General features: G+C 60.1%; 1 protein-coding gene across 1 annotated transcript; it reads left to right on the top strand.

Moving 5' to 3' along the window:
- The first annotated feature begins 41 nt into the window (after nt 1–41).
- Nucleotides 42–25,981, top strand: HPS4 (HPS4 biogenesis of lysosomal organelles complex 3 subunit 2). Its single transcript, XM_017350663.3, has 14 exons — nt 42–190; nt 1,358–1,803; nt 3,862–3,952; nt 5,263–5,406; nt 7,123–7,230; nt 7,921–8,037; nt 10,147–10,241; nt 12,092–12,164; nt 14,939–14,975; nt 15,751–15,847; nt 16,436–17,255; nt 21,692–21,824; nt 22,081–22,189; nt 24,584–25,981. The coding sequence occupies exons 2-14, from the start codon at nt 1,763–1,765 to the stop codon at nt 24,753–24,755; spliced, it is 2,037 nt and encodes a 678-aa protein (XP_017206152.2). The 5' UTR covers nt 42–190; nt 1,358–1,762; the 3' UTR covers nt 24,756–25,981.

The raw sequence follows: 25,981 nt of genomic DNA, 5'->3' as shown, positions 1-25,981 counted from the left end.
CGGCCCGTGCGTCATCACCGCGCGCCGGCTGGCCGGGAGCTGCGGTAGGCGGGGCGGCGCGTGACCGGGGGCCTCGCCGCCGCGCGTGGGTGAACCGGGCCCGAGCCCTCGATTGCGCCGCCGTCGCCGCCGTCCACACTCCGGGTTCAGAGCGCACGAAGCTCGAGCGCCGGGCTGCCTGTGTACTCCGGTGGGTGGGCGGCGCTGGTGGCGCGGGGACACCGAGGGGGGCGGGACCCCAGCCCCATCACAGCCCCGGGCCCCTTGCCCACAATTTCCCAGCGCCCCGGACACGGAGGCCGGACGCTTTGCGGGTTGCTATCGCTTCCTGAGTTCCGTGGGCTGCGTCCGGCGACTCCCTGCCCCTTCGCGGCCCCCTTGTCAGCCCGGCCACCCCGTCACGGCCATTTCCGCCATCGCGGCCCCCCATCCCCCGGCTTTCCCTTTCTGGCCACTTCCTGACCCTCCCCTCCCGCGAGTCGTCCGCTTGCCTTCTCCCACCCAAGGCCCGGCCGTGAGCCTCGTCTCCTGGGCCTTCCCGAGAGCGCAGAGTGGACCTTCGCAGGGTAGGGCCGGGGAGCTCTGGGAACTAGGCATCGTGGGGGGTGGGGAGTGGGCTCACGCTGCTTTCCCTGGGTCGCTCCACGCCACGCAGATCCGATGGGGATGACCCCGGGAGGGGCCCAGCTCAACAGATCTGAGAGCTGCTGTGCAGGCCGGCGAATTTAACAAGCCATATCGAGCCCCCACTGGCGGCAGAAGGTCCCTGCCCCAGAATGTCCCCTTGACGTGACCCCGGGTTGCCAGCTGGAAGGCTTACACTTGGTGTTTTCACAGAGCCGCGGGAGGGGGGGAGCTGCAGCCTGCGACTTGAGGAAGTCAGAGGCGGATTCAAGGATCCGAGCGGATGATGCCAGAGCCGGATCCCACTTTGTCTTGTGGGAGTTTGGAAGCCACTTGGTCCAGTTCTCTCTGCTTGTAGAAGCCTTGCTCAGCCCTGGAATTCGGCACCTTCGGATGACTTAGGGGCTGGCGGGGAGCCCAGTTCCTTAATTTGGGTTCTGTTCTTACTACAGCAGCCGCTTGATCTGTCTGGCTGTGCGGTACACCCAGCGCCTTCTGCACTCCCGCTGTTTCATTTTATGTCTGTGAGGTGTGTGTTGTATTCGCTGTTGACTGTGCAAGGAACTAAGGCTCCTAACTTGGAGTCTCGCCCGCCCGCCCGCCCTTTTTAGAGCCTGAAACGTGATTTTCTCGCATTAGGAAGCTCTTTGAAGACACAGCCTCTGTTTTCATTCTGCTGGTCACATGTTTGCTCGTGGGTTTCTGAAATAATCAGCCCCTTTGTTCCTTCCAGAGCCGAGGCACTGATGTTTGGACTGGAAGCTTCCGGACTTTGGAAGCTCCGAGTGCCTTCAGAATCCAGGCCCAGCATGCATCTGCCCCGTTGGGCTTTTCCTGGGGAGCGCCTAGGAGAGGCCACCGCGTAGACAGCCACGCCGAGGCTCCCGGGACCACACTGCGCAGTGACTTCTCCGGTAGAGTCCTGTGTCGTGTGCTCACCCAGTTCTAAGGGACGGAGAGGTATTTGGAACTGAGGATTTTGCGAGGCAGAGAAGAGACGCGTTCATGCTGAACACAAACTACGTGGCAGTGTGACAGAAGACACAGAAAGCTGCCACATCGGATTCACTGGACTTGGGGGACCGCGGGGCGACGGAAGTGACCCTGGAGAACGGGGATGAGGGCCCCTGGGGAATAGATGGCCGCCGCCCCGGCCGCGGAGACAAAGGCGAACTCCTGGTGAGTATCCAGCCGCGAGGCCACGCGCTGGGTGGATCTGTGCGTGAATCGAAAGTCCACAGCCGGGTCATCTTGATTCTCTCTCTTTCTTAAAAAAAAAAAAAAAAAAAAGATGCGTTTATGTATTTGAAAGGCCGAGTTCACAGATAGTGAGAGATAGAAAGAGATCTTTCATGCACTGGTTCACTCCCCAAATGTGCACACCAGTCAGGGCTGGGCCAGGCCGAAGCCAGGAGCCAGGAGCTCCCTCCAGGTCTCCCACGTGGGTGGCAGGGGCCCAGGTCCTTGGGTTGTCACCTGCTGCCTCCCTGGCGCATTGGCAGAAAGCTGGAGGATTGGCAGTGGAGGCGGGACTCAGTACACGTGGTGGCTTAACCTACTGTGCCGCACAGCCTGCTCCATGTTGATTTTCTTAAGAAGAATAAAATGGAAAGCCGTTTTCCCCAGAACTGCTGAAGCAAGCACGTGGGGCATGTTTCTCAAAAGCGAGTGTTTTAAGCTTGCAAAGCTCTTGCCATGTCAGTCTGGTATTGCTGGTAGCTTGCAAAAAAAAAAAAAAAAAAAAAAAAAAGCCACAGCTGCCCCTCACAGCCCACTCTGATGGTCATGTAGGCATTGAGGTTTTCACTCTGCAGAGCCAAAGAATGGCTGCCTTTGAGGACCGAGTGGCGTGAGCGGGGGTGCAGGGCATTGCACAGCGTCTGCTGGTTAATCCTCTCTCCTGCCTCAGTTCAGCAGACAGTCATCAGAGAGATGAAAGTGAGAGGCGTGACTCAGCTAGGATTGGCAGGCTCCACTGACTCATTACGGGCGGGGAGTCCCCCCCCATGACACCCAAGTTCCTGCCTTGTGCCTGGAGAGCAGGGGCGCCTTCCCTGAGCGCATGGGGGACAGGGAGGAGCGAGGAGCGGGCCCACTGTGGGGCTTCCAGGGTGGTTTTGCAGTGCCTTGGGGGATATTTGATCTACTTGCCATGCAGTTTCTCCCGGCCCCAGGACCCAGGAAAGTGGAGCAAGTTAGGGACGGAGCAGGAAGGGGTGGCGGGAGCCAGCAAGGGCAGAGATCCCCAGCAGAGGGCGCTGCTGACACGGCTCATGCCTGAGGCTGACCAGGGGTGCTTTTGAGAATTTAAGAGTAAAACTTGGGGCAGCATTGTGGCACAGGGGGTTAAGGTGACGCGTCTCTGGCATCCCGTATCAGGGCACTGGTTCAAGTCTTGGCTGCTCTGCTTCAGATCCAGCTTCCTGCCAATGCACCTGGGAGGTGGCAGCCAGTGGCTAAGTGCTTGGGCCCCTGCCACCCACTTGGGAGACCCAGATGGAGCTCCTGGCTCCTGGCTGTGGCAGCCATCTGGGGAGTGAGCAGCAGGTGGAAGATCAGTTTCTCTCTCTGTCTCTTTCACTCAGCGTTAAAAAAAAAGGGGGGGGGTTAATTTTTTGTTTTAAAGAATAAAATTGAGTCCCAGATTTTGGAGAGTTTGCTTTGTGGCCTTAAAGAAGTAATCGGGTAAAAACGTTGACGGAGGATGGCGTATCGCAGCGTAGACCTGAGAGTCTTTAGTGGGGACAGAGGCTTAGGAAGATCCGGGGATGGGGGTGTCTCGCGGCCGAGTGAGTGAGGAGAGGGTCTGTGTAACCCTCAGAGGCCCCGGCCTGGTGAGGTTTGAGCAGCCAGGAGTCCTGTGTCCTCCGTGACTGGGAGGCCTCTACTCTTCCCGTCTCGGACCTCCGAGTGTGCTGCACCTGCACCGGAGCTGCGAGGTGCGCGCCCCCTGCAGGCGTGCGAGGTGAGCGGCCAGCTCCTGCCGGAAGGGCTGTTCGCAGACGCCGCTGCTGGGGAGGGCCCTGTTCCTAGTGGGGCTCCCGCCCTTGCGGACGGGACGGTGTTATCTCTGGATAGCTGCTGGGCTCCTTCCCCTCGGGGGCCTCCAGAGGAGGGCTTTCCGAGCCCGAGCCCGAGCCCTCCCTCCCTCCCTGGGCTGGGCTGTCGGGCGCTGCCTTTAGAGCGCCACGGCCCCCGGGTCAAAGGAAGCGCGGCCCCGGTCTGCTCTCTCGCCAGGTGGAATTACTTTTTTCTTTACGATGGTTCCAAGGTGAAGGAAGAAGGCGATCCGACGAGAGCGGGCATCTGTTACTTCTATCCCTCGCAGGTAAGCGGTGGCGGGTGACTGCAGGGAGCTCCTGCGGCCTCCGACCGGCTCCGTGCCAGGAAGCACAGGCCGTCTCCGGTGGCTGCCCCAGGCACGTGCGTGGCTGCGGTCTCCTTCTTAGTCGCGCTGTTTCTTATTTCACTCATAAAATTCCCAGGCAGCTCAGCGCCTCCATCTTCCATCTTGGTTTGAACCTGTGTAGACGTGGGGGGGGGGGTGTCGTGGACCCTCCTGCGTCACTGCTGACTCCACAGGTGTCGGCTCGCGGACAGTTTCCTGTGCTCTATCCTAACCTCCCACTCCCAATTTTTTTTTTTCCTGAAGAAAATTCTAGACATTGTGTCATCTCACCAGTGTCAAGTAACATCTCTTAGCATTTTAAGCATTGTCACACCTAACAGAAGCTACAATAATTAGAAACAATAATTCCTTAATATCATTTGGTCCCCAGACTATATTTAAATTTTCTCTTGTTATTGTCAGTGTTACTTAGTCTGTCCTCCTTCCCCTCTTTCCGTCTTTTTTTTTTTTTCCTATTTAAGAGTTAAACAAGGCCCACATATTTTGCAAACCCCTGCCCCATTCTGTATTTTCAATCCCCCCCTCACCTCCCCATCCAGCGTCCCCCTGGCCCAGGCCGTTGAGTGCTTAAAGAAGCTGGCCCATCTGTAGCGGGATGTCTCACGCTCCGACTCGCCTCCTCCCTGCCGCATGGCGCCGCCTCCTAGTGTCTTCTACGCATTGTGTTTCCTTCCAAGTAGTTGTAAGCTCCAGAGCTTCGTTGGGTTCACGGTCGGTTCTCTCAGGAAAGAACTCTCTGTAGGGAGCGTGGACAGTCCCTGCCGCGTCCCGCAGTGCCTGCCCGTCCCACGGCCCGCCGAGGCTGGGATTGGCCGGAGAGTCCGCAGGTGGCGCCCCTGCGTGGGCAGCGGGATCCATCCCGCTCTGGGAGCCACCCCGGGCCGGGGGGTCAGCGGGAACCCGAGGCTCGTGCCTCTGCTGCAGCTCGTGCTGTAATCCCAGGACACAGCTGGTGTTCCACGTGGTCTCCCGGGGTCGGCTGTGGGTGTTCTGTGCGGTGCCGTCAGCCCAGGCAGGGCTGGGCAGCTCTGGAGAGGGCTAGAGAGGAAGCATCGCACCCGCAAGGTCTCCAGCGCGTCTTCCTCTTGGTTGTCACAACCCTGGGAATGCACGAAAGCCATTCTTAGCTTGCAGACCAGAGTGGGCCTGCAGGCTTTCGTGTAGTCTGAGGCGTGACCCAGGAGTTCCCGAACTTCACCTTGGCCCTGCGCTCTGCTCCTCTCCTGCAGACCCTGCTCGACCAGCAGGAGTTGCTCTGCGGGCAGATTGCCGGCGTCGTCCGCTGCGTCTCCGACATTTCCGGCTCTCCTCCGGCCCTCGTTCGTCTGCGGAAGCTGAAGTTTGCCGTGAAGGTTGACGGGGATCACCTCTGGGTGAGTTCAACGGCGGGATCAGTGCTGGCGTCAGACGTCTGGTGTGAGGCGCGGATGTCCCCACCCATGTCTTTTCTGCTAGCCCGATGTCTTCCCCTTAATTTTCTTTTCTGAATTTGTTTTTGTTAATTTTTATTTATTTGAAAGGTAGAGTGACAGAGAGAGAGAATCCTCCATCCTTCAGGTCACTCCCCACATTCCCTCAACAGCCAGGGTTGGGCCAGGAACTCCATCCAGGTCTCCCGCGTGGGTGGCAGGGACCAAGTACTTGAATCGTCACCTGCTGCCTCCCAGGGTGCGCACTAGCAGGAAGTTGGATGGGAAGTGGAGGCGAGACTTGAGCTATGCACTCCGTGGCGGTTAAGCCTGTCGCACCACTAGGCCTGCCCCCTCCTCATTTTCCTAATGATGCCTTTTGAGAAGAAGTTTTTAGTTCTAATGGAGTCTAATTTATCACTTTTAGCATTTATGATTATTGCTTTCCTATCCAGGAAACCCTTGCCTACTGCTTTGGAGACAATAGTCTCTAGTTTTGTTTTTTTTGCTAAGAGTTTTGTAGTTTCTGATTTTAAACTCAGGTCCTTTAATCCGTCTTGGGTTACTGTTTATGAATGGTGTGGGTAGGGGTCAAAGGTCATTTTCTTCCATCTGAACAAACACCCAGTTGTCCCAGAACTGAAAAGACTTTTCCTTTCATTTGGGATTCCTTTGCCTCCTTTGTCGCAGATGTGGTGACCGTTGGGGCGTGGCTCTGCTCTGGGCTCGGGGGAGTCGCCCTGTCTCCATTCCTGTAGCTGTGTAACACGTCTTGACCCCAGTCTACATTCTCCGTCCTTTTTTTTTTCTTCCGTTTTTTTAAGACAGCTTCGGCTCTTTTAGGTCCCCTGTGTTTCCATTGTAGAGTCAGCGTGTCAGCTTCTGCAGAGGAGCTGAAGGGGTTACGGCTGGGGTTGCGTTCAGCCTGCAGATGAGTTGGGGGGCAGTGAGCACTGCCCTGCCAGGCCAGTACAAGCCCTTGTCTTATGTCGGTGACCAACGGAAACAGCCTTGTCCAACTGTAGCCACGGCCAGGGAATTTTTTAAATGAGTGTTCTGCCCGGGTTTGTTTATTGGCTTGTATTCCTGACGATTCCCTAGGGCAGGTTCCTGGAGGGAGCTTACTGGCTTCAAGAACGTGAGCTTTTCTCAGGCCCGTTGAGCACGTGGCCAGCTGGCTTTCCAGCTGAGCAAGCGTTTGTCTTCCGTGTAGCTAAGCACCAACCTCAGCAGTTTGGCGGCCGAGAACTGTGATGACTCAGCCGGCTCTGGCCCAGAGGCCCTGGTCCAGCTGCAGGCACAGCGTGGCCCTCCACGGGGCAGTTGGAGGGTCTGTAGTGAAATGCGCCTTCCATGGCTCCGTCCAGGTGACAGACTTAACGATGCAGGGGCCTGAAGAGAGGTCCACGGGGTCTGGAGCTAGCCAAACAGCGATCATGGAGGTGCCAAGATCTGGGCTGGGCCCCAGAGAGGCTGGGCAAGGCCTGGACAAATGAACAGGAAGGAACAGGGCACTTCGGCCTGGGCAGTGGGCAGGGGTGGATGGGGGCTGCGCCTCGGGGCCTGGGGAGGGTGAGTTTCAGTGGGCGCTGAGGCCTGGCGAGAGCCCAGGAGGCCAGGGTCGGGGGCCAGGGCTCAGGGCAGGGAGAATGCCCGACTTCCCGGCTTCCCTCTTGCCAGGTGCTGGGCTGTGCCGTGGAGCTCCCGGATGTCAGCTGCCAGCGGTTTCTGGATCAGCTCATTGGATTCTTTCACTTTTCCAATGGCCCCGTTGCCCTGGCTTACCAGGTATGAACGCGTCCCTGGAGGAGCCCTGTGTTGGGCCTCAGCAGCTGTCACAGGGTCGCACAGCCCAGCCCTCACTCTGAGATCTGGGATTCTTTTTTTTTTTTTTAAAGATTTATTTTATTTATTTGAAAGAGTTACAGAGAGAGGTAGAGAAAGAGAGATCTTCCATCTGCTGGTTCACTCCCCAAATAGCTGCAATGGCCAGAGCTGAGCCGATCCTAAGCCAGCAGCCACGAGCCAGGAGTTTCTTCAGGGTCTCCCATGTGGGTGCAGGGGCCCAAGGACTTGGGCCATCCTCCGCTGCCTTCCGAGGCACATCAGCAGGGAGCTGGATGGGAAGTGGGGCAGTCGGGACTCGAACCGGTGCCCTTATGGGATGCCAGTGCTGCAGGCCGGGGCTTTAACCCACTGTGCCATGGTGCAGACCCTGGGATCTGGGATTCTTGAAGCAAACGTGCCCTGTGGGGTGCCTTTGTCTGCAGCTGGGTCGCCGGCCTGTCTGCGCTGCCCCGGGATGGTCTGAAGGAGCAGGCAGATCTGTGCTGGGGACGATTATCGGGTGGGAGGTGGGGGCTCACGGGTATGGAGGAAGTTCAAAGAAGGCCCCCCTTGTGGCCGCTCCCCTGGGCGAGGGGCGCTTTTCCTGGTAGTTGGGAATCTTGGACGCTGACCCCAGTGGTTGTGTTTTAGAACTGCTCTCGGGACGAGCTGAGCGTGGCCTGGGATTCCTTCATCGAGCAGATCCTGCACAACACCGGCGACCTGCACAAGATCTTCAATTCCCTCTGGAACTTGGACCGAACCCAAGTAAATTTCTCTCCTCCTCCTCTTCACTGCTTCTATGAGAAGAGAGTTTGGGCACTTGGAAGAAGCGCTCCTACGTGAGCAATGTCTGGAAAGGCCACCAGAGGGCGTTGTTCCAGCAGGGCCCTTGTCAAGCCCTGCACCCGAGCCCCAGGCTGCTGCCCCTCAGCTGTGCACACCTGGGTGCCTCAGCTCGGCTCTCACAGCCGCCACACTCATAAAATGGCGTCAGGACAGCTGCTGCCTAGAATTGGTTTTGTTAAAAATTATATTTACTTTTATTTTGTTTTTGAAAGGGAGAGAGAAAAAGATCTACCATCTGCCGGTTCACTCCCCAGAGTGCCCACAGCCAGGACTAAGCCAGGCAAAAGCCAGCAGCCAGGAACTCAATCCAGGTCTCCCACGTGGATGGCAGGGGCCCAAGCACTTGAGCCGTGATCTGCTGCCTGCAGAGACACACACTAGCAGGAAGCCGGGTTGGAAGTAGGGTAGCTGGGATTCGAACCAGGCACTGTGGGGTTGAATGCCAGCGTCCCAGGTAGCAACTTCGTTGCTGTGTCAAATGATACCAAGGAAATACTCAAGTGGTAGACTCAGTATTCTCAAGGTTTCCTTCTCTCTTGAAATGGTATCTTGCTTTATCAGAGTGATCAGGATGTGTCTTTGTGAGCTGTTCCATCTGCTGTTGACGGTGAGGCACTGGCTGCTTGTGTGGCTGGCCCTGCCCTCCTGGGAAGCAGCTACCTGGGTCTTGAGCGTCTTGGGCAGGGGACGCATCCTGCAAGTGTCACCACTGTCGTGAGGTGTGGCACTGGGCCTCGGCCACCACGTGGCAGGACTCCGCCAGACACGGCGCGGGCTTCTCGCTGCTCCTGTCTGTGGGACTTTGAGCCTTAGAGAGTGGCTGGCTGGGAGTGGCCCAGTCCGGGGCTGCGGAAGAATGAACTGCACTTCTTCACATGGCCACAGCTCCAGAGGTTGGCTTTGTGAATGCCGAGTCGTGCCTGGCAGGCAGGCAGGTGGAGAGATGAAGGGGCTGCTGGTCATCACCGCCCACTCTTGACCAGGGTCAGGTGCTCTCCTTGTACCCATAGGGGCTTCTGGGCAGCTGTCTCCTGCCAGGCAACGTGGGAGCGAGACCGGTCTTCCCGAGTGGAAGGCCTGATGCTTTGCTTCATGTTAAGGGTACTCACGGGACCCAGCTGCTGTACCGTCAGGGGGCTCGTGCCTCAGAGGGCAGCTGGAGGTCGGGGGTTGACTTCCCCTGGCTCTGAAACCCGTGTATGAAAGCCACGCACTCACGTCGGTAGTCAGCATCTCCTGGGGGACCTCCCTTGTCCCCAGGAAGGCCATATGCCACACTGGCTGCACCTGCAGCGGGCCGAGAGGCCTCCTTACTCCAAGAATGGGGCATTTTGTCGTGTCAGCGGTCGAGGGTGGAGAGGTTGGGCAGTCCCACACCCGCTCCTCTCCCTGGGCCTGTGCAGAGCCTGTCTGTCCTGTGCCTCCCCTCCCCTCCCTTCCCCTCTCCCCGGCTCACTGGGAGTGTGCTCCTGAGTGGTGTGACTTGGGGCTCACTGGGAGTGTGCTCCTGCGTGGTGTGACTTGGGGCTCACTGGGAGCGTGCTCCTGCGTGGTGTGACTTGGGGCTCACTGGGAGTGTGCTCCTGCGTGGTGTGACTTGGGGCTCACTGGGAGCGTGCTCCTGCGTGGTGTGACTTGGGGCTCACTGGGAGCGTGCTCCTGCGTGGTGTGACTTGGGGCTCACTGGGAGCGTGCTCCTGCGTGGTGTGACTTGGGGCTCACTGGGAGCGTGCTCCTGTGTGGTGTGACTTGGGGCTCACTGGGAGCGTGCTCCTGCGTGGTGTGACTTGGGGCTCACTGGGAGCGTGCTCCTGAGTGGTGTGACTTGGGGCTCACTGGGAGCGTGCTCCTGAGTGGTGTGACTTGGGGCTCACTGGGAGCGTGCTCCTGCGTGGTGTGACTTGGGGCTCACTGGGAGCGTGCTCCTGCGTGGTGTGACTTGGGGCTCACTGGGAGTGTGCTCCTGCGTGGTGTGACTTGGGGCTCACTGGGAGCGTGCTCCTGAGTGGTGTGACTTGCCCGGCACAGGTGGAGCCCCTGCTGTTGCTGAAGGCAGCGCTCATCCTGCAGACCTGCCAGCGCGCACCTCACATCCTGGCTGGCTGCATCCTCCATAAAGGACTGTAAGTACCGCCGCCCGCTGCCCGCCACCCGCCGCTGCAGAACTCACCCGCCCAGCCGCCTCCACGCCGTGGCAGGCAGCCTGGCTTCTGGCCGGTCCCAAGTGGCCCCGCTGGACAAATGTCAGGGGCTGAGATGGGACTGAGCGCGTGTACCTGTCCTGGAGCCACGCTGGGGAATACGAGCTCGGTGCAGAGACGCGTGAGGAATGCAGAGGGATCGCAGAATTGTCGGGTAGGCCGTTCTCAGCCCGCAGCCGATGTCTCTGCTTGGCCTTCGAGGACTTGCTGGCTCTTCACAGAGCTGAAGGGCCTCCTTGTGAGCCCGAGTGCCTGAGAGCCACTCCATGCACCTCGCAGGGCCTCTCTCCTGGAGGGTGTACTCTCCCGGGCTCGGGGCGGCCAGGGCCCTTGTTCAGAGCTCTCCGCTGACTGATGGACCGCGCCGCTGCGCAGGTGCTCCCGGCTGCTCGGGAAGAGCCCTTGAGCGCGGGCACTCGTGAGCCCGACAGGCTAAGCCCAGTCCTGACTTCCTTCCTAGCGGCTGAGCGACCTTGTGCAAGCTGCTTAAGCTCAGCCTTGTCTTCTGGGAAGGGGCGCAACTCTGTGGCTGTTGGAATGAGAGGGGCGGTGTGGAGGGGCCAGTGCTGGAATGAGAGGGGCGGTGTGGAGGGGCCAGTGCTGGAATGAGAGGGGCGGTGTGGAGGGGCCAGTGCTGGAATGAGAGGGGCGGTGTGGAGGGGCCAGTGCTGGAACGAGAGGGGCGGTGTGGAGGGGCCAGTGCTGGAATGAGAGGGGCGGTGTGGAGGGGCCAGGCACAGGCCCTGGTGCGTGGCGGCACCCCTTCCCTGCCACCGCTCCCATCACGATGCCGCTGCGTCAGCTTGTGGGGCGTCTCCAGCACCGAGGCCGTGGCCCCGCGCACAGCATCGTTCCTGATGCTGCCTTTCTTGTGTATTTTAGGTTAGGCAGCTAACACGTGAACACATTCTCATTACTAAAACCGCAACCCCAGAGAAACACAGAAAGCACGTTGGAGAGCCCCCTTCCGTCCCCGGCTCTCAGGCCCCATCCCCAGCACTGGCTGTGTGCTGAGTAGCCCAGTCCTCCCTGGCCCTCACCATTGGTTGGACCTGTGAGTAGAGGCATCCAGGACTGTACGAGTCCTTGGCAATGTCCCACAGGGGAGGCTGAGGTGACACCTGTCCGTGGACAGAATGCACGTGTTGTGGTGCGCTGGCCCTGCCATGATCTGTTTCACTATTTTCTTTGTGATGGACATTTAGATTGTTTGCCCAATTTTTAAAAGACCTGTTTTTGTATTTTTTTCCCATTTTAATTATGAAGCTCTACTTTTTTAAATAGATCTCTCTGAGAGAGGTATCTATCTTCCACCCACCGGTTCACTGGCCAAATGCCTGCCAACAGCCAGGACTGGACCACGTCGAAGCTACAGGTCTCCGTGTGGGTGCCAGGGGTCCAAGTGCTTGAACCATTACTGACTGCCTCCCAGGGCGTGCACTAGCAGGAAGCTGCACCGGAAGTGGACGTGCCGGCTCTCCGATGCAGACATGGCAATGGTGTCTTAACTGCTGCCCCGCGTGCCCACCGCATGTTTGCCCATTTCTTCCATTTTCCCTGGGCTGAATATCCTGCATACATCCGGGTACAAGCCTGCTGAGAGGCCTCAGACAGTGAGCATAGATGGGAACTGAGAGTGCCTTCCCTTCAAACTCCCAGCAGTCCTGCCCCCGGATCCTCCGCCACAGGGGACGCCTGGCCCCCTTGAGACGGAGAGGCCTCGGCGCACTTCACTTCTCCTCACACTGTTCTTGTGCCTGTGTCACCCCTAGGGTCGTCAGCACCCAGCTGCCGCCCTCCATCACTGCCAAGGTCCTGCTGCAGAGCGCCGCACCCCAGGAACAGGTATGGTCAAGCGCACCTGCTCGGCTGGGCGCTCCGATCTGGCAGGACTGTGGCCGCGCCGTGGATCGGGAGCGCTTGTTCCCGTCATCGCGTCCAGACCCCGCTGGCGAGGCCGGGAGATGATGCTTTCTTGCACAGGTTCAGCGTAGGGGGCTGGTTCTTCTCCACACCGAGGGCAGGGCTGAGACTGACTTCCCACCAGGCGGGCTGTCAGTCAAACAGACGTTTGGTTTTCCCAGAGACCAATGCTCAGGGCTGCATCCTTAGAAAGCCTTGGGAAACAGCAGCTCGTTAAGGTACTTCCATCTGTGCTCACTTGGCTTTTTAATGAAAAGCCATCCCCGTGCTCACCGAGGGCGAGCTTGCCCACTCGACAACCTGAAGGCAGCCCTGATGGCCCCCGCCAGTTCCATCCCATCTGCTTTTCCTGTGTTCATGATGTGCGGAGGACGCGGAAGCTGTGCTTCCACCTGTATCATAAGGCTCTCTGTTCCTGCTTCTCAAATCAGGAGACGTTGCGCCCTGGTGGGCTCTGTGCAGCCCCCTTGCCCACCAGAGCGGGAGCTGTCAGTCCCCAGACCGGCCTGTCTCGTCACCCAGAGTTAGGGAGCCCATTCCTTTTTCCTGGTAACCTGGCTTCTAGACTCTGTCTCAAGGAGACAACCTCTGGAAAGATCTGGACTCCGGACTTTCATACGGCCTGGTTCAGGAAAGCGAACACTCGGATAAAATGTGAGTGTCGCAGGTGGGGGCTGGCGAACTTGCCTGTGGGCCACCTGCCTCCAGGGGAGCTGTGTGGCCTGGCCGTCCATTAACCCCGCAGAGACCATGAGGCAGAGACCACGTGGTTCATGAAGCCGGAGGTGTCAGCAGTTTGCCCATTGCAGGGCATGTTGGCTGACGGCTGGGCAAAGCAGGGAGCTGGTTAACTTAGCCTGACCGCCGGGACTTCACACAGCTCTCATGAGCCATTTAAAATGACCAGAGATGCTTCAGTGACAGGAATTCCTGTTTAAGCAGAAAAGGGGAATTTTACACAATGTGGTCTTAAAAGAATAGAAAATGCAAAGACCATTTGTTTTTTAAGATTTATCTATTGGGGCCGGTGCTGTGGCGCAGTGGGTTAAAACCCTGGCCTGAAGCACCAGCATCCCATATGGGCACCAGTTCTAGTCCCGGCAGCTCCTCTTCCGATCCAGCACTGCTATGGCCTGGGAAAGCAGTATAAGATGGCCCAAGTGCTTAGGCCCCTGTACCCACATGGGAGACCCAGAACAAGCTCCTGGCTCCTGGCTTTGGATCAGTGCAGCTCTGGCCCTTGTAGCCATCTGGGGAGTGAACCAATGGATGTGAGACCTCTCTCTGTCTCTCCCTCTCTCTCTAACTCTGCCTCTCAAGTAAATAAGATTTTTAAAGAATGTGTTAAAAAAACCAACAGTAAATTATTATTTAAAAAAATATTTATTTGAAAGGCAGAATTAGAGAGGGAGAGACACAGAGAGAGACCTGCCATCCACTAGTTCATCCCCAAATGGCTGCAACAGCCAGGGGTGGGCCAGGCCAAAGCCAGGAGATGGGAACTCCATCTGGGTTTCCCACATGGGTGGCAGGGGCACAAACAATTGGGCCATCTTCTGCTGCTTTCCCAGACACATTAGCAGGGAGCTGTATAGGAAGCAGAGCAGCTGGGACTTGAAGAATCAGGGCTCATATGGAATGCCGGCATCGCAGGCAGCAGCTTGACCCACTGTGCTGTGATGGCTGGCCCCAGTGCACAGACTGACAGGGAAAATGCCCTGTGTGAACCGTATTGCTGTGGGGGTGAGGGACTGTGTGTGTGTCTGTTTCTAGGGTAAGATAACTTTCTTTAATATTCTTTCTTTATTTTATTTGAAAGGCAGAGTTGCAGAGAGAGAGGTCTTCCATCCGTTGGTTCCCTCCCCAAATGGCCATAGTGACTGGAGCTATGCCGATCCAAAGTCAGGATCCAGGAGCTTTTTCAGGGTCTCCCATGCAGGTGCAGGGGCCCAAGGACTTGGGCCATCTTCTGCTTTCCCAGGCCACAGTAGAGAGCTGGATTGGAAGTGGAGCAGCTGGGACTCGAACCACACCTATATGGGATGCCGGCACTGTAGGCGACGGCTTTGCCTGCTAGGCCACAGCGCCAGCCTATAAGATCACTTATAACTTAGTAAACAAAAACATGATTTTGAAAAGCCCCAAAGACAAAGGCAACCTCTGATCGTTTATAGGAGTGGAAAGGTTTTGGTTAGAAGCGCGCTGCTTGCTCGGCCTTTGCTCTGTTTGGAAGGCCCTTTCGGGACCCCCAGCTTGTGAAGGTGCTGAGCTCTCGAGCCTCGCTGTGACCCGGGGTCCGTAAGGACGATCCGGTGTGGCGTTCTGTTCGGGTCAGATCCGCTACGCTGAGGGTCCCACAACTCTCACGGCTGTGCTGGGATGGGCTTGACGTGAGTTCTGAGTCAGGGGCCAGGACAGGCGTGGCAGTTTCTAGAGCAGGGAGCTCTCCTGAAGGCATCGGAGAGAACGTGGATCCTCGCATTTGCTCCCTGAGCGCAGACAGGGAAGCAGAACACAACATGTGATGGGAATTCAGGTGGGGCCTCGGCTGCTCGCAGTCGCGGTGGGAGCCGGTGCCTCTGCACGGCCCTGGGCCTGGGGTCGGGACAAGCGCTCTCCCGGCTCGGCTGTTCTGTGGACAGATGCGTGCTGATTCCTGGTGGTTAGGCACTGACTGGGCATGTGTCTGTTTTCAGAGACTTCCTGCAGCGAGGGACGCCCCGCCAGCATCAGGTACGTCATCAGGCACCGCAGCGTTCCCCACCCTGTGCACGCCAGGCGAAAGGCAGTGCAGGCCGCGCGTTCACTGCCTCGCTTCCTAACGAAAAGGCACGTCACAAAGCTTCACGGACAATCTCCCATCCCGAATGCACGATGTTAGGCCTCGCCAAGCCTGTGTAACTCAGTGCGGAGAGCCCTCCTCTTAGGATGCTTCCACTGGGGTCTTTTGACCTCACAGTGGTGCCAAAGCGATGCACGTTCCATAGAAGCCATGCTTGCGGTGTTGAATCTTGCTCCTCTCCCAGGCCGGTGGTACCCAGTACGGCCCGCTCTCCTGGTGCTGGGCATGCTCAGTGGACACAGCCGTGGGCAGCCCCACCATGGCGCTAACACCACAGTGTGCTGTGCTGTTAGGTCACGCAGGCGCAGCCAGTGCAGTTCCGTTGACAGTATTTCCTTCTTAATTACTGTTTGTTGAGAGAGGGTACCCCCAGCTGCTCCCCCAGACGCTTACAAGGGTCCAGGCCTGGGCCAGGCCAAAGACAGGAGCCAGGAACTCATCCCAGGTCTCCCGTGCGGGTGGCAGGGGGCCCAGCACTGGGCCATCAGCTGCTGCTTTGCAGGTCTGCGTGAACAGGAAGCTGGGGTCAGGAGTCAGAGCCAGGCGCTTGTTCTGGGGTGCAGGCGTCTTCACCGCTGGGCCAGACACCCACCCCCAAGAGCGGTTAGCGCCCCTCGTCTTCTCTGGCCCGCGGGGAGCCCTGCCCATGCTGACTTGCATTTCCAGGAGCAGCGCTGCCCGCCAACGTCCGCATCATCCCTGTGTTCCTGACCGGAGAGGAAGCCGCGAGTCTCCGTGAGTTCCCAGTAGAGCGGAGCACTGGGTAAGGAGCCCCCTGTGGGTCAGCTGTAAACTGCGCTCATGGGACCCCCTCCCGCGGCCCCTCCCCCTCGGTTCCGTCTCCCACACACCCTGTCCCCGAGGCAAGCGTCTGGGCCTGCAGTAGGCTGGTAAGAGGCAGTTTGGCCCAGTAAGGAAGAGCAGGTGTCAGGCTGCAGCTCTCTCAGCGGTCTGGTGGCCTTGGACAAGCCCATCTTCTCTCTGAGACTCAGTGTTTTCATCTGTGAAATGGACCCAGCAGCATCTCTCGCGTGGGTTTCCATGTGAGTTGAGCACAGTCTTTGCCTGGCCCCCATACAGGCCTGGCTCAGCGCCCCCCAGCGTGAGTGACTCTGAGCCCCGAGTTCAGAAGGCCACGCAGCCCCACCCGCAGCCCCGCCTGCAGCCCGTGGTCATGCAGCTCATGCCGGGTCTTGCCACGGTGGCCTCAGGCTGTGCGGCCCCAGGCAGCCGCCTGTCCCAGATGCCTGTGTTTCTGAGGCACTCGTGCCGTGGTCCCCCCAGGAGAAGGGCACTCGCCCTGCCCTCAGCCCGTGTGCCTGCCCTTCCTTACCTCTGTTTCCCCTGGCAGCCCTCCTGCACCTCCAGCCAGGCTCCGGGACGGCTCAGCCCAGCGCCCTCCCCAGCCCGACAGCACATCTCCTGGGTGCGTGGAATCCGTGGCCTGGCCACTGGCCACCACGCTGCGGCCCCCGTCCACTGATGAAGCTCGGCCAGACGTCCAGGGGGAGAACGGGCACCCATGGAACCTGGGGCCTGCGGGACTGCACGGCACTGCCCGGGGCCGGGGGCCCGGCCTCAGCTGCTCCCCAGAGAAGGAACTGGACTTGTCTGAAATCCACATTCCAGGGGCTCAGGAAACAGGGACTGCCGCGGGTCACTTTGCCATCGCCCCTGTGTGTGCCCCAGACAGCGGAGTGCCTCGTCCCCAGGAATCCGTCAGCAAGCCCGGTGACCTGGCGCCCACGCCGCCTGAGGACGCAGCTGCCGGCCGCTTTTCCCCCCCCTCCCCTCCTGAGGCGCTCACCCTGAACGGAGCCTTGGAGCAGCGTGAGGACCGCCCAGGCGACAGTGGCCCTCTCCCCAGGAGGAGCAGCTGGCCCTCATCTCTGCCCTGCCCAGAAAGCAGGCGGAGAGGAAGTGCGCCTCCTGGGAGGGAACGAGGCTGGGATGGGGCCCTGGACGGCACCCACGAGCGCCCCCCCACGCCTGGTCTGCAGTGCGAGTCAGGCCCAGGCCCCGCCGCCGATATCGACTCCGGCCTGCCCCCAGCAGGGCCCTGCGTGGGACTCGTGCGGATGAACCTGTACACGCACAGCGTGAAAGGGCTGGTGCTGTCCCTGCTGGCCGAGGAGCCGCTGCTGGCCGACGGTGCGGCCATCGAGGAGGTGGTGAGTGTCCCTGGCCGCCCCGGCCCTCTGTGCCCTCTTCCCGCCCCCTGGAAGCATGGAGCGGCCAGTTCGGCCTCTGGCTCTGCGACCCTGGGCCAGACGCCCTCGCTTACAGCGTGCGGGGGAGGCCAGGGGGAGGCCAGGGCCTACCTCCTACCTGCGTGGGTTGTGTGGGAGTGAGGAAGAGGAAGTCAGGGCACGCCCCTGGCCTGCTGCAGAGGCCCAAGTGTTGCTTCACGTCCTGTGTGGTTTTCAGAGCGAAGAAAGACCTGCCAGGGAGGCTTGCCCTCGAGCCCTGGCCCTGTGAGCCCGACTCCATCACCCCACGGGCGGCCCTAGACACAGCACAGTGACGCGTGGCCGTGCCCCACTGCCTGGCCTGGGCAGCCCCGTGCACTGCAGCGTGGCCCAGCCCGGGCTGGGAGCTCCCCAGGGAACCTGTGTGTCCGTCCAGGGCCCAGCACGTCCCACGGCGGTCTGCAGCTCCTTCCCAGAAGGCCCCGCCCATCTGAGATGCACACTGGCTCTTGGGGGGCGCCCCTCCCCCCTCCCAGGGGTAGACTACCTCCAGGGCTGGACAGGCCGGGTGGTGCTGGAGATGCGGTCTCCATGGTAACAGCCTGGCTGGAGTTGGCAGGGACAGCGGTAGCAGAAAGCACAGCAGGTGGAAATGGCTGCAGGGCCCGTGGTGTCCTGGACTTGCCTTGTTTTTATCCTTAAATCTATGTTATTCTAAGCCGGTCCCGTGAGCATGCAGGGCCTGTGGCCCCCTGTCACCGAGCAGGTTGCCTCGCAGCCCCGAGGCGGGAAGGCCACCCGCAGCTTCCCACCCACAGAGCTCCTCTCCAGAGCTGTGTGGGCACACCTGTCCCCTTCGCGGCCTCTGTCCTCACTTGCCGTCCTTGCCGTGGCTCTGAGGGGGCTGCGTCCCCCTCCTCCTTTGAGCCCCGTGGGGAGTTCCGTTGCAGCTTTGCCCCTCCTCTCCGTGGCGGTGCATGGAGCTTCCTAGTCTGCTCTGCACAGCGCTGCGTCTCCGCAGTGCACCCTGGGGCCCAGCGTGCGGGAGCAGGCGAGAGCACGGAACGTGGCTCTCCTCTCCCTCCACACCCTGGGGCACCGTGCTACCTCACCCCTGTTCCTTCAGCCACGCCTTGGAAGATGCCCGGGAGGCAGGCACTGTCACCCCCATTTTATGGATCAGAAAACTGAGCCTCACCGAGGCAGGAAGACCCCTGCAGGCCCAGGCCCAGAATTCTCATCTACTTCCCCACGCCCTCCCTGGCGTGCCTCCCCCTGACGAAGGGGGCAGCGGCTGCTTCCTGTGGCTCTCGCCGCAGCGCTTGGTCCCTCCAGGCCCGTCTGTGCCTCTGTGGGCGCCGGGGAAAGCGGGGCCTGGTGCCAGCGAGGCCTGTGAGGTGGAGTCCAGCTTCACCAAGCTCATCTCTCCCAGGAAGAGCAGGGTGCAGCCGAGCCTGGGGAGCGTGTGGGCCTGAGAGCAGCTGCGCTCACCAGACCCGAAGTCTGCTTACGATTAGAAGGGGGCTCTAGTGAGCCTCTCCGTGCAGACCTGTGCGAGTGCGTGACCGCTGTCCCCGCAGCCCGTCTGCCGCTGTGCAGAGCCAGAATCCCGCAGCGCGGGCAGCTCCAGGCTGGGCGGCCCGGGAGCGCGACCCGTCTTTGAAGCGGCCTTGGTTCCGTCGCACACAGCCACAGGAAAGGGCACAGAGCGTCCTTTCCCCATCCCAACTCCCAGGAGTGAGCGGCGGGCGCAGCGTGGGTTGGGGGAGCAGCCAGGAGGGTCTGAGCTGGGAACCCAGTAGGCTCACGCCAGGGGGCAGCACGGAGCCACTGTCAGTCCCCGGGCTCCAAAAGCCAGGATCCTGTCGTTGGCCTTGAACTACAGTGATCAGATCAGTGATTCGTTGACACACTGGGACATGGAGCCATCTGTGTGCTGTGGCTGCAGCTTCCGGCTGTGCGAGCGCGTTACCATGAAGTACGCCGAAGCTCCTCCCCTCGGCTGTGACCCTGGGCTTCCTAGGGAGTGTGTGTTCCGTGCCGCGTGCTGTGTGCTGTGGTGCGGGAGGGAAGTCCCTGGACCCAGGAGCTAGCCCAGCCCTGCCTCTCCCAGGGCCACACACGGCACGCATCGGGGCTGGCAAACTGTAAACTGGCAGAGGCCCCATTGTCAGCGTGGGGTGACTGCTAGGGTGGGAAACTGCCTGGGGCAAGATGCGGGGTCAGGCCTGGCTGTGTCCATGCAGAGCTTGTGTTTAGGGACACAGACACTGGCGCTTCATCCGACCTGCACGTGTCACGAAGTTGTCCCCAGACAAGAAAACATGGAACTCAGGGCTGGCCTCGAGGCACCACCTGCTGGCGTCCATGTGGAGTACGGCCAGTCCAGGCTCTGTGCTTCTGAGCCTGCTCCCTGCCGATGTATCTGGGAAAGCAGCTGAGGGTGGCCCGAGTGCTTGGCCTGTACCTCCCACACGGGAGACCCGGGTGGAGTTCCTGGCTCCTGGCTTCAGTCCGGAGCAGCCCTGGCTGGCTGCTCGTAGCTCTCAGTCTGTGTAACAGACCCTGCTGGGTTTAGCTCCTGGGCCGTGGGCTGCTGGCTGCTTGTGTAAGTCAGTGAAGAATTGCCCACATTGTGGCTGGCTGTGTACTTATGGTGAGGTGATTATATCTTAAGCACAGGGTAGAAGATTCTGGAAGCTGAGCTTGGTGCCTGTCAGGGAAACGGATTTTTGGCTTTGTTCACAGTCTGACCGTTGTCCCTTGCCCAGGGCTCTGGCTTAGAGTGGGAGGAATGACAAGTGCTAGGTTCCTGGGGTCTAGAAACTCCCAGTGAGATTGTGGCCTGACTTCCTGGAGAGTGCTGGTGGGTGCCTGTGCGTGCTCACACACACACACACACACGTCCAGAGGTGCCGGGCATGCCTGACCACACCCCCACACAGCTCCAGCGTCCACAGCGCTGGGCCTTGGGTGTCTTCCTTGACTCCATTTATTACAAATTCATTGCGTGTCTGCTAGGAGTCAGCTGCTCTGATCGTGTAAGAGAAAACCTTCAATGTCAGACCTGTTGGCTTTCAGTGTCAACTCTAGGACAGTCGATAAAAAGCTAATTTAGGGGCTGGCGCTGTGGCGCAGCAGGTTAAGCCTTAAGCCTCTGCCTGTGACACCGGCATCCCACATGAGCACCCATTCAAGTCCGCCCGGCTCCCCTTCTGACCCAGCTCTCTGCTATGGCCCGGGAAAGCAGTGGAGGGTGGCCCCAGGGCTTGAGTCCCTGCACCCACATGGGAGACCCAGATGAGTTCCTGGCTCCTGGCTTCCACCAGGCCCAGACCTGGCTGTGTGGCCATCTGGGGAATGAACCAGCAGATGAAAGATACCTCTGTCTCTGTCTCTTCTCTCGGTAGCTCTGCCTTTCAAATAAATAAGTAAATCTTAAAAACCAACTAGATCTATGAAAGATACATATCGTAGGACATGAACTCAACCCCAGCGCACTTGCAAAGATGCCACGTGGGCTTCCGGACGCGCGTTTCCTGCCCGGCTGTGGCAGAGCCGTCTGCACACAAGGGGGCAGCACCGCGTCGTTTCCGCGACTGTATCCAGATGCCCACTCCAGAGCAGCAGTGTAGTGTTGACATTGACGTTGACTGAGGGCTCCTGTGTGCCCCATGTGTGCCACCTCACTTCGCCCGCCCCACAGCCCTGTGGGGCTCCCTTTGCCAGTGGGGCAGTGAGGCCTAGAGAGGTCGATGGCTTGCCCCTGATCACCGGCTAGGAGGCCAGGCCCGGGTGCCCTTCACTGGCCTGGGAAGAGCGGTCTTGGCCCAGTGGGACGGAGCGGGGAGGCTCCATTTCAGACAGAATCTGTCAGAACCGGGTTGCTGTCCTGGGCGCACCATAACTGCATGGCCACTAGAGGGCGATGTAGAGTAAGGATGGGCAGGTCGTTCGCGCTCCATGGGGCAGCTAGACCCTGCAGGCTGAGTCCCTTTCTGTCCCATGAGGAAGGAATGGAACCCAGCAGTGCAGTGCAGTGGCCTGAACGTTGCCCACCCATGACTGCTCTCCAGAGAGGCCCTCACCCCTCCGACAGCCCTCTGAACCACTGAACCTGGAAAACCGTGTCCTCCCAGGAGCAGGGAGAGAATACCTCCTCTTACCTCATTCCACCCTCTGACGGCTGCCTTCCTCCAGGCCTGGCTGACAAGCACTGGGGGGGGGGGGGGGTTAGTGCTTTTCTAAAAACAGGCGGAAGTGGTGCTCCCAGCCCATCTCCCTAAATCCAGCAGCCTCCGAGACGCTCTGTAGACGCTTCATTTCTCACTGCGTCCGCGGTCGAAGCGAGAGCCCTCCCGGGGCCTGCCCGGGCTCGTCCTGCCGGCCCGTGACCGGCTCCGACCTCTGCTCTGCAGTACCACAGCAGCCTGGCGTCGCTGAACGGGCTGGAGGTGCACCTGCAGGAGACGCTGCCCGCGGACAAAGCTGGCCCCGCCAGCAGCACCTACAACTTCACGCACTACGACCGCATCCAGAACATGCTGACAGGTGAGCAGCCCATGTGGGCTGCAGAGACACCGGGAGGGGGAGGAGGCGAGCAGTGCTGCTCTGCACAGCTGGGCGCCTGCGGCTCAGGGAGCGGAGAGTCGGCTTGGCCCAGGCTTCTCTGCCCATGGGTCTCTGTGCTCGGGTGTCCGTGAGGTGTGCCGCCCACCTGTGCAACAGAAGGGCCCCGAACCCCCGCCAGGCTCCCCCGGCGGAGGGAGGGTGGGGGCTGCTCTTCACGCTCCGTGTCCTCTGCCAGCGAACCTGCCGCAGGTGGCCACCGCCCAGGACCGCCGCTTCCTCCAGGCCGTCAGCCTGATGCACTCCGACTTCGCCCAGCTGCCTGCGCTGTACGAGATGACTGTCAGGTGAGCTACCCCAGCGCTGTCACCGGCTGCTGTCCCCGGTCCCGTGCACACGGCCACCTCCCGGGGGCCAGGCAGTGCCAGGGTCTTCACTCAGTGAGGAACATTCTAGTTGCTCTGTTCAAGGTCTTCTCTCTCTCTCTCTCTCTTTTTTTTTTTTTTTTAATATTTATTTATTTGAGAGGCAGAGTTACAGAGAGAGAGAGAGAATGGAGAGAGAGATCTTCCAGCCGCTAGTTCACTCACAGTTGGCTGCAATGGCTGAAGCCAGGAGCCTGGAACTCTATCCGGGTCTCCCACATGGGTGCAGGACCCAAACACTGGGCCGTCTTCTGCTGCTTTCCCTAGCACATTAGCAAGGAGCTGGGTCAGAAGTGGAGCAGCCGGGATTCGAACCAGCGCTCAGATCTAAGACACCCGAGTCACAGGTAGTGGCTTAACCCGCTGTGCCGTGCCGCCAGCCCCACCAGGCCCTCGTGTCTGCCCCCTCTCACGCTGACATGGCCCGGGGTTCTGGGTCCCTTCCTGCGTCAGCCACTCGGGGTCCCACAGAGGAGAGACCTGTGGGCCTCCCTGGGGGAGCTCCACTGTCCCCAAGGGAGGCGCTGAGTGTCCCCGGTGGGACAGCAGCGGGCAGACGGCCGGAACCTACCGAGGGGCACGTCCTGCACGCCCATCGCAGCCCGGCAGACCCACACTCGGAGTCTGTGTGTGTGGCCACAGGTTTCGTGGTTTGGGATTTTTATTTTTGTACATAAAACCCAGATGATTGGTACCTTTATCTCCTCTCGTGGTTTAAGTGAGGGCCCGGCACTCGGCAGCTGGCTTTTCCCATCGCTGCACGTCTTGAACTCGCCCATTCTGTGAATCACGGTTGTGACTGACTTACAGGATTTAACCAATAAGATCCTTGTTTTTGGCCCCGCCCCCCCATGCTTCTTTGGTGAAGCCGGTAGCAGGGAGTCAGGCAGGGAGTGCCCGAGGCGTGCGTGCTGTGCTACTCCATCCGGCCCTCCCCACTCCCGGGTCTCGTGCACCTGCTAGTCCTCAGTCACAGGCGAGCATGCAGAGGCACGCGTGCTGTCCCAGAGTCACGCTGTTAGGACGTGGCCAGGCCGAGGTCTGACCTCGGATCTCCCTGGCTGCAAAGTGCGTGGCGGGAGGGCCGTGGGCCCGGCTCACAGAGACGCATGGGAGCCCTGGTGGTGGGGACCGCTGCAGTGAGCCCAGCCTACCACACCCGCATGCCCCCGTCTCTGCTCCATCCCAGATGGGTCTGCTCCAGCGCCCGTGCAGAGCTGCCCTGGGCCGCCGCCTGGGTGTGGTTTGGGCCTGGTTTTCTTGGGCGTGTGGGGTGGCAGCACGTGAAATGTTAGCGTCTGCTCCGCCAGCTGCCCGGCAGCCGCGGTGTTCCATAGCCCTGGGGGCCAGCAGGGTTTCAGTGCTGGGATGTGGTGAGATTGTGTTAGTGCGGGCGACAGAGACAGCAGCCGCCATGCCACAACCTCTTACCAGGTGTCAGCAATCAGTACGCAGTTCTGCTCAGCTGACCTCCTTACCAGGGCACACACTCGTGGCATAGCCAATGTGCATGGAAGGCCGGGACTCAGGCTGAGTAATGCAACCCAGGGCACACAGCTAGAAGTACGGGGCTGGATGTGGACCCCAGACCCAGGCTCACGGCCACCACAGGCCATGTGCCTCCCCTGTGCCCATAAGAAGCCCATGGCGCCCCTCAAAGTCCCAGAGAGCCCCTAGAGGAGACACTTGGGTGATGGGAGCCAGGGGGTCTCTGCCCCCCCCTCATGCTAGCTATGGGGAAGCAGGCCTGGTGGAGAATTGCTTCAGACAGGGAGGGGCCGGGAACCAGGGCACCCTCTCCCTGGTACTGGTTCCTCCCAGGTGGCTCCTCCTCTGGGGCCCACAGCCACACCCAGCATCTGTGTCCACAGCCGTCCGTCCCACCCTGCTCTGCACATACACACACACATACCTGCCGCCACCTGTCAGCACTCCGTCCGGCCACACCTGGGGGAGGGGGCGTCTGATCCCTTCCTCACGTGCAGCCCCCGCCGCTGGGCCCCGGGTCCCTCCCTGTCAGATGGGTTCTGGCTCCAGAGCACGAGGCATGTGCGAGGACTAGACCAGCACCGCACGGGAGGCGTGCTGCGTGGCTGGAGCCGTCAGCAGAGCAGGCGCTCAGCCTGGGTGCGGTGACTAGAGCTTGAGGCCCCGTGGACCGGGCGGCCCCCAGTGAGCCCCCAGATAGCCCCTCGCGCTGTGGGTGCATCAGGAGGTCCTGAGCCCCAGCGGCTGGCCAGCGCACGGTGTGGCGGTGAGCGGGCCCGCGCGCCTGTAGGGGCCGCACCGCCAGCCTGTCTCCCTGCCCTCCCGCAGGAACGCCTCCACAGCGGTGTACGCCTGCTGCAACCCCGCCCAGGAGACCTACTTCCAGCAACTGGCGTCCGCCGCGCCCAGCTCGGGCTTCCCCAACCCCCAGGACGGCGCCTTCAGCCTCTCCGGCAAAGCCAAGCAGAAGCTGCTGCGGCACGGGGTGAACCTGCTCTGAGCGGCGCTCCGGGCGGTGGCTGTGCTGGCAGAGTCCCTCTTAGGGACGCGGTGACTGCAGGCTTTAACTTGCTCCGCAGATGGGGCTGTGGGGTGGGGCCGTGTATCCCGCACCAGATAGAGAACTTGGTCAGATTGGCGGGGCTGGGGCTGAGGTGGGTGCTGGGCTGCAGGTCCCCAAGAGACCCAGGGTCCGGTAGTGTCCCCGCTCTGCTGAGCCCGAGGGATTGCTGTTCTCCCTCACCGTTCCCCCCCAGCCTGCACAGGTGCCGCACAATTTCTGGCTGCCATCTTTTCTAGAAACTGGTGCCACAGGAGGGCCGAGGGCTGTGATGGCCAGGCCCCCGTCTGGGACATGGGCTGCGCGGCTTGTCCCCGCTAAGCCGTGCCCCCAGGCGGGAGTCTGCAGGAGCCTGCCCTTCCTCGGTGGCCGGCCATGTGGACTGCGGGCTTCACCCTTGGGCATCACGCGGAGATGACGCCACCACTGGATGAAAACCCTTAACAGAACATTCCAGAATGCTGGAGGGTAGTGGGTGGTTGGCCGCTGCGGGGTCACCAGCGTCATCTCCGGGAACAGGCATCTCATGTTGTTGGCGTGCTGTCTTGTCTACAAGCAGTCACCAAGGGCTACAACCAAAACCAGTAAAAATGCCTTTGCTGCTCGTGACAAGGTCACACTGAGGTCTGAGAGCAACGCAGGTGCGAACCTCACGTGTTTTCAAAGGGTGGGCATTTCTAGCCATTGGAAAATTGAGAGGTGAAATGCGAGTATAGAAGTGCCAAAGGAATTCAGAAAAGGGTCTCAGATAAGTGCGTACAGTCCATGGAGAGAACGGGCTCTTTCACTGTTTGCCCCGTGGAGTACACACGGATCTGGTCTGAAACAGTAACGGGGGCCAGTGCTGTGGTGTAGCGGGTAAATCCGCCACCTGCAGTGCCAGCGTCCCATATAGGCGCTGGTTCGAGTTTGGGCTGCTCCGCTTCTGATCCAGCTCTCTGCTGTGGCCTGGAAAAGCAGTAGAAGATGGCCCAAGTCCTGCACCCACATGGGAGACCTGGAAGAAGCTCCTGGCTCCGGATTGGCAGAGCTCCGGCCATTGTGGCCATTTGAGGAGTGAACCAGCAGATGGAAGACCTCTCTCTCTCTGCCTCTGCTTCTCTCTCTGTGTAACTCTTGACTTTCAAATAAATAAATAAATAAATAAATCTTTTTAAAAAAATAAA

The sequence above is a fragment of the Oryctolagus cuniculus genome, chromosome 21, assembly GCF_964237555.1.
Source record: "Oryctolagus cuniculus chromosome 21, mOryCun1.1, whole genome shotgun sequence".
Classification (NCBI taxonomy): domain Eukaryota; kingdom Metazoa; phylum Chordata; class Mammalia; order Lagomorpha; family Leporidae; genus Oryctolagus; species Oryctolagus cuniculus.
This window is presented reverse-complemented; position numbering and strand designations above follow the sequence as displayed.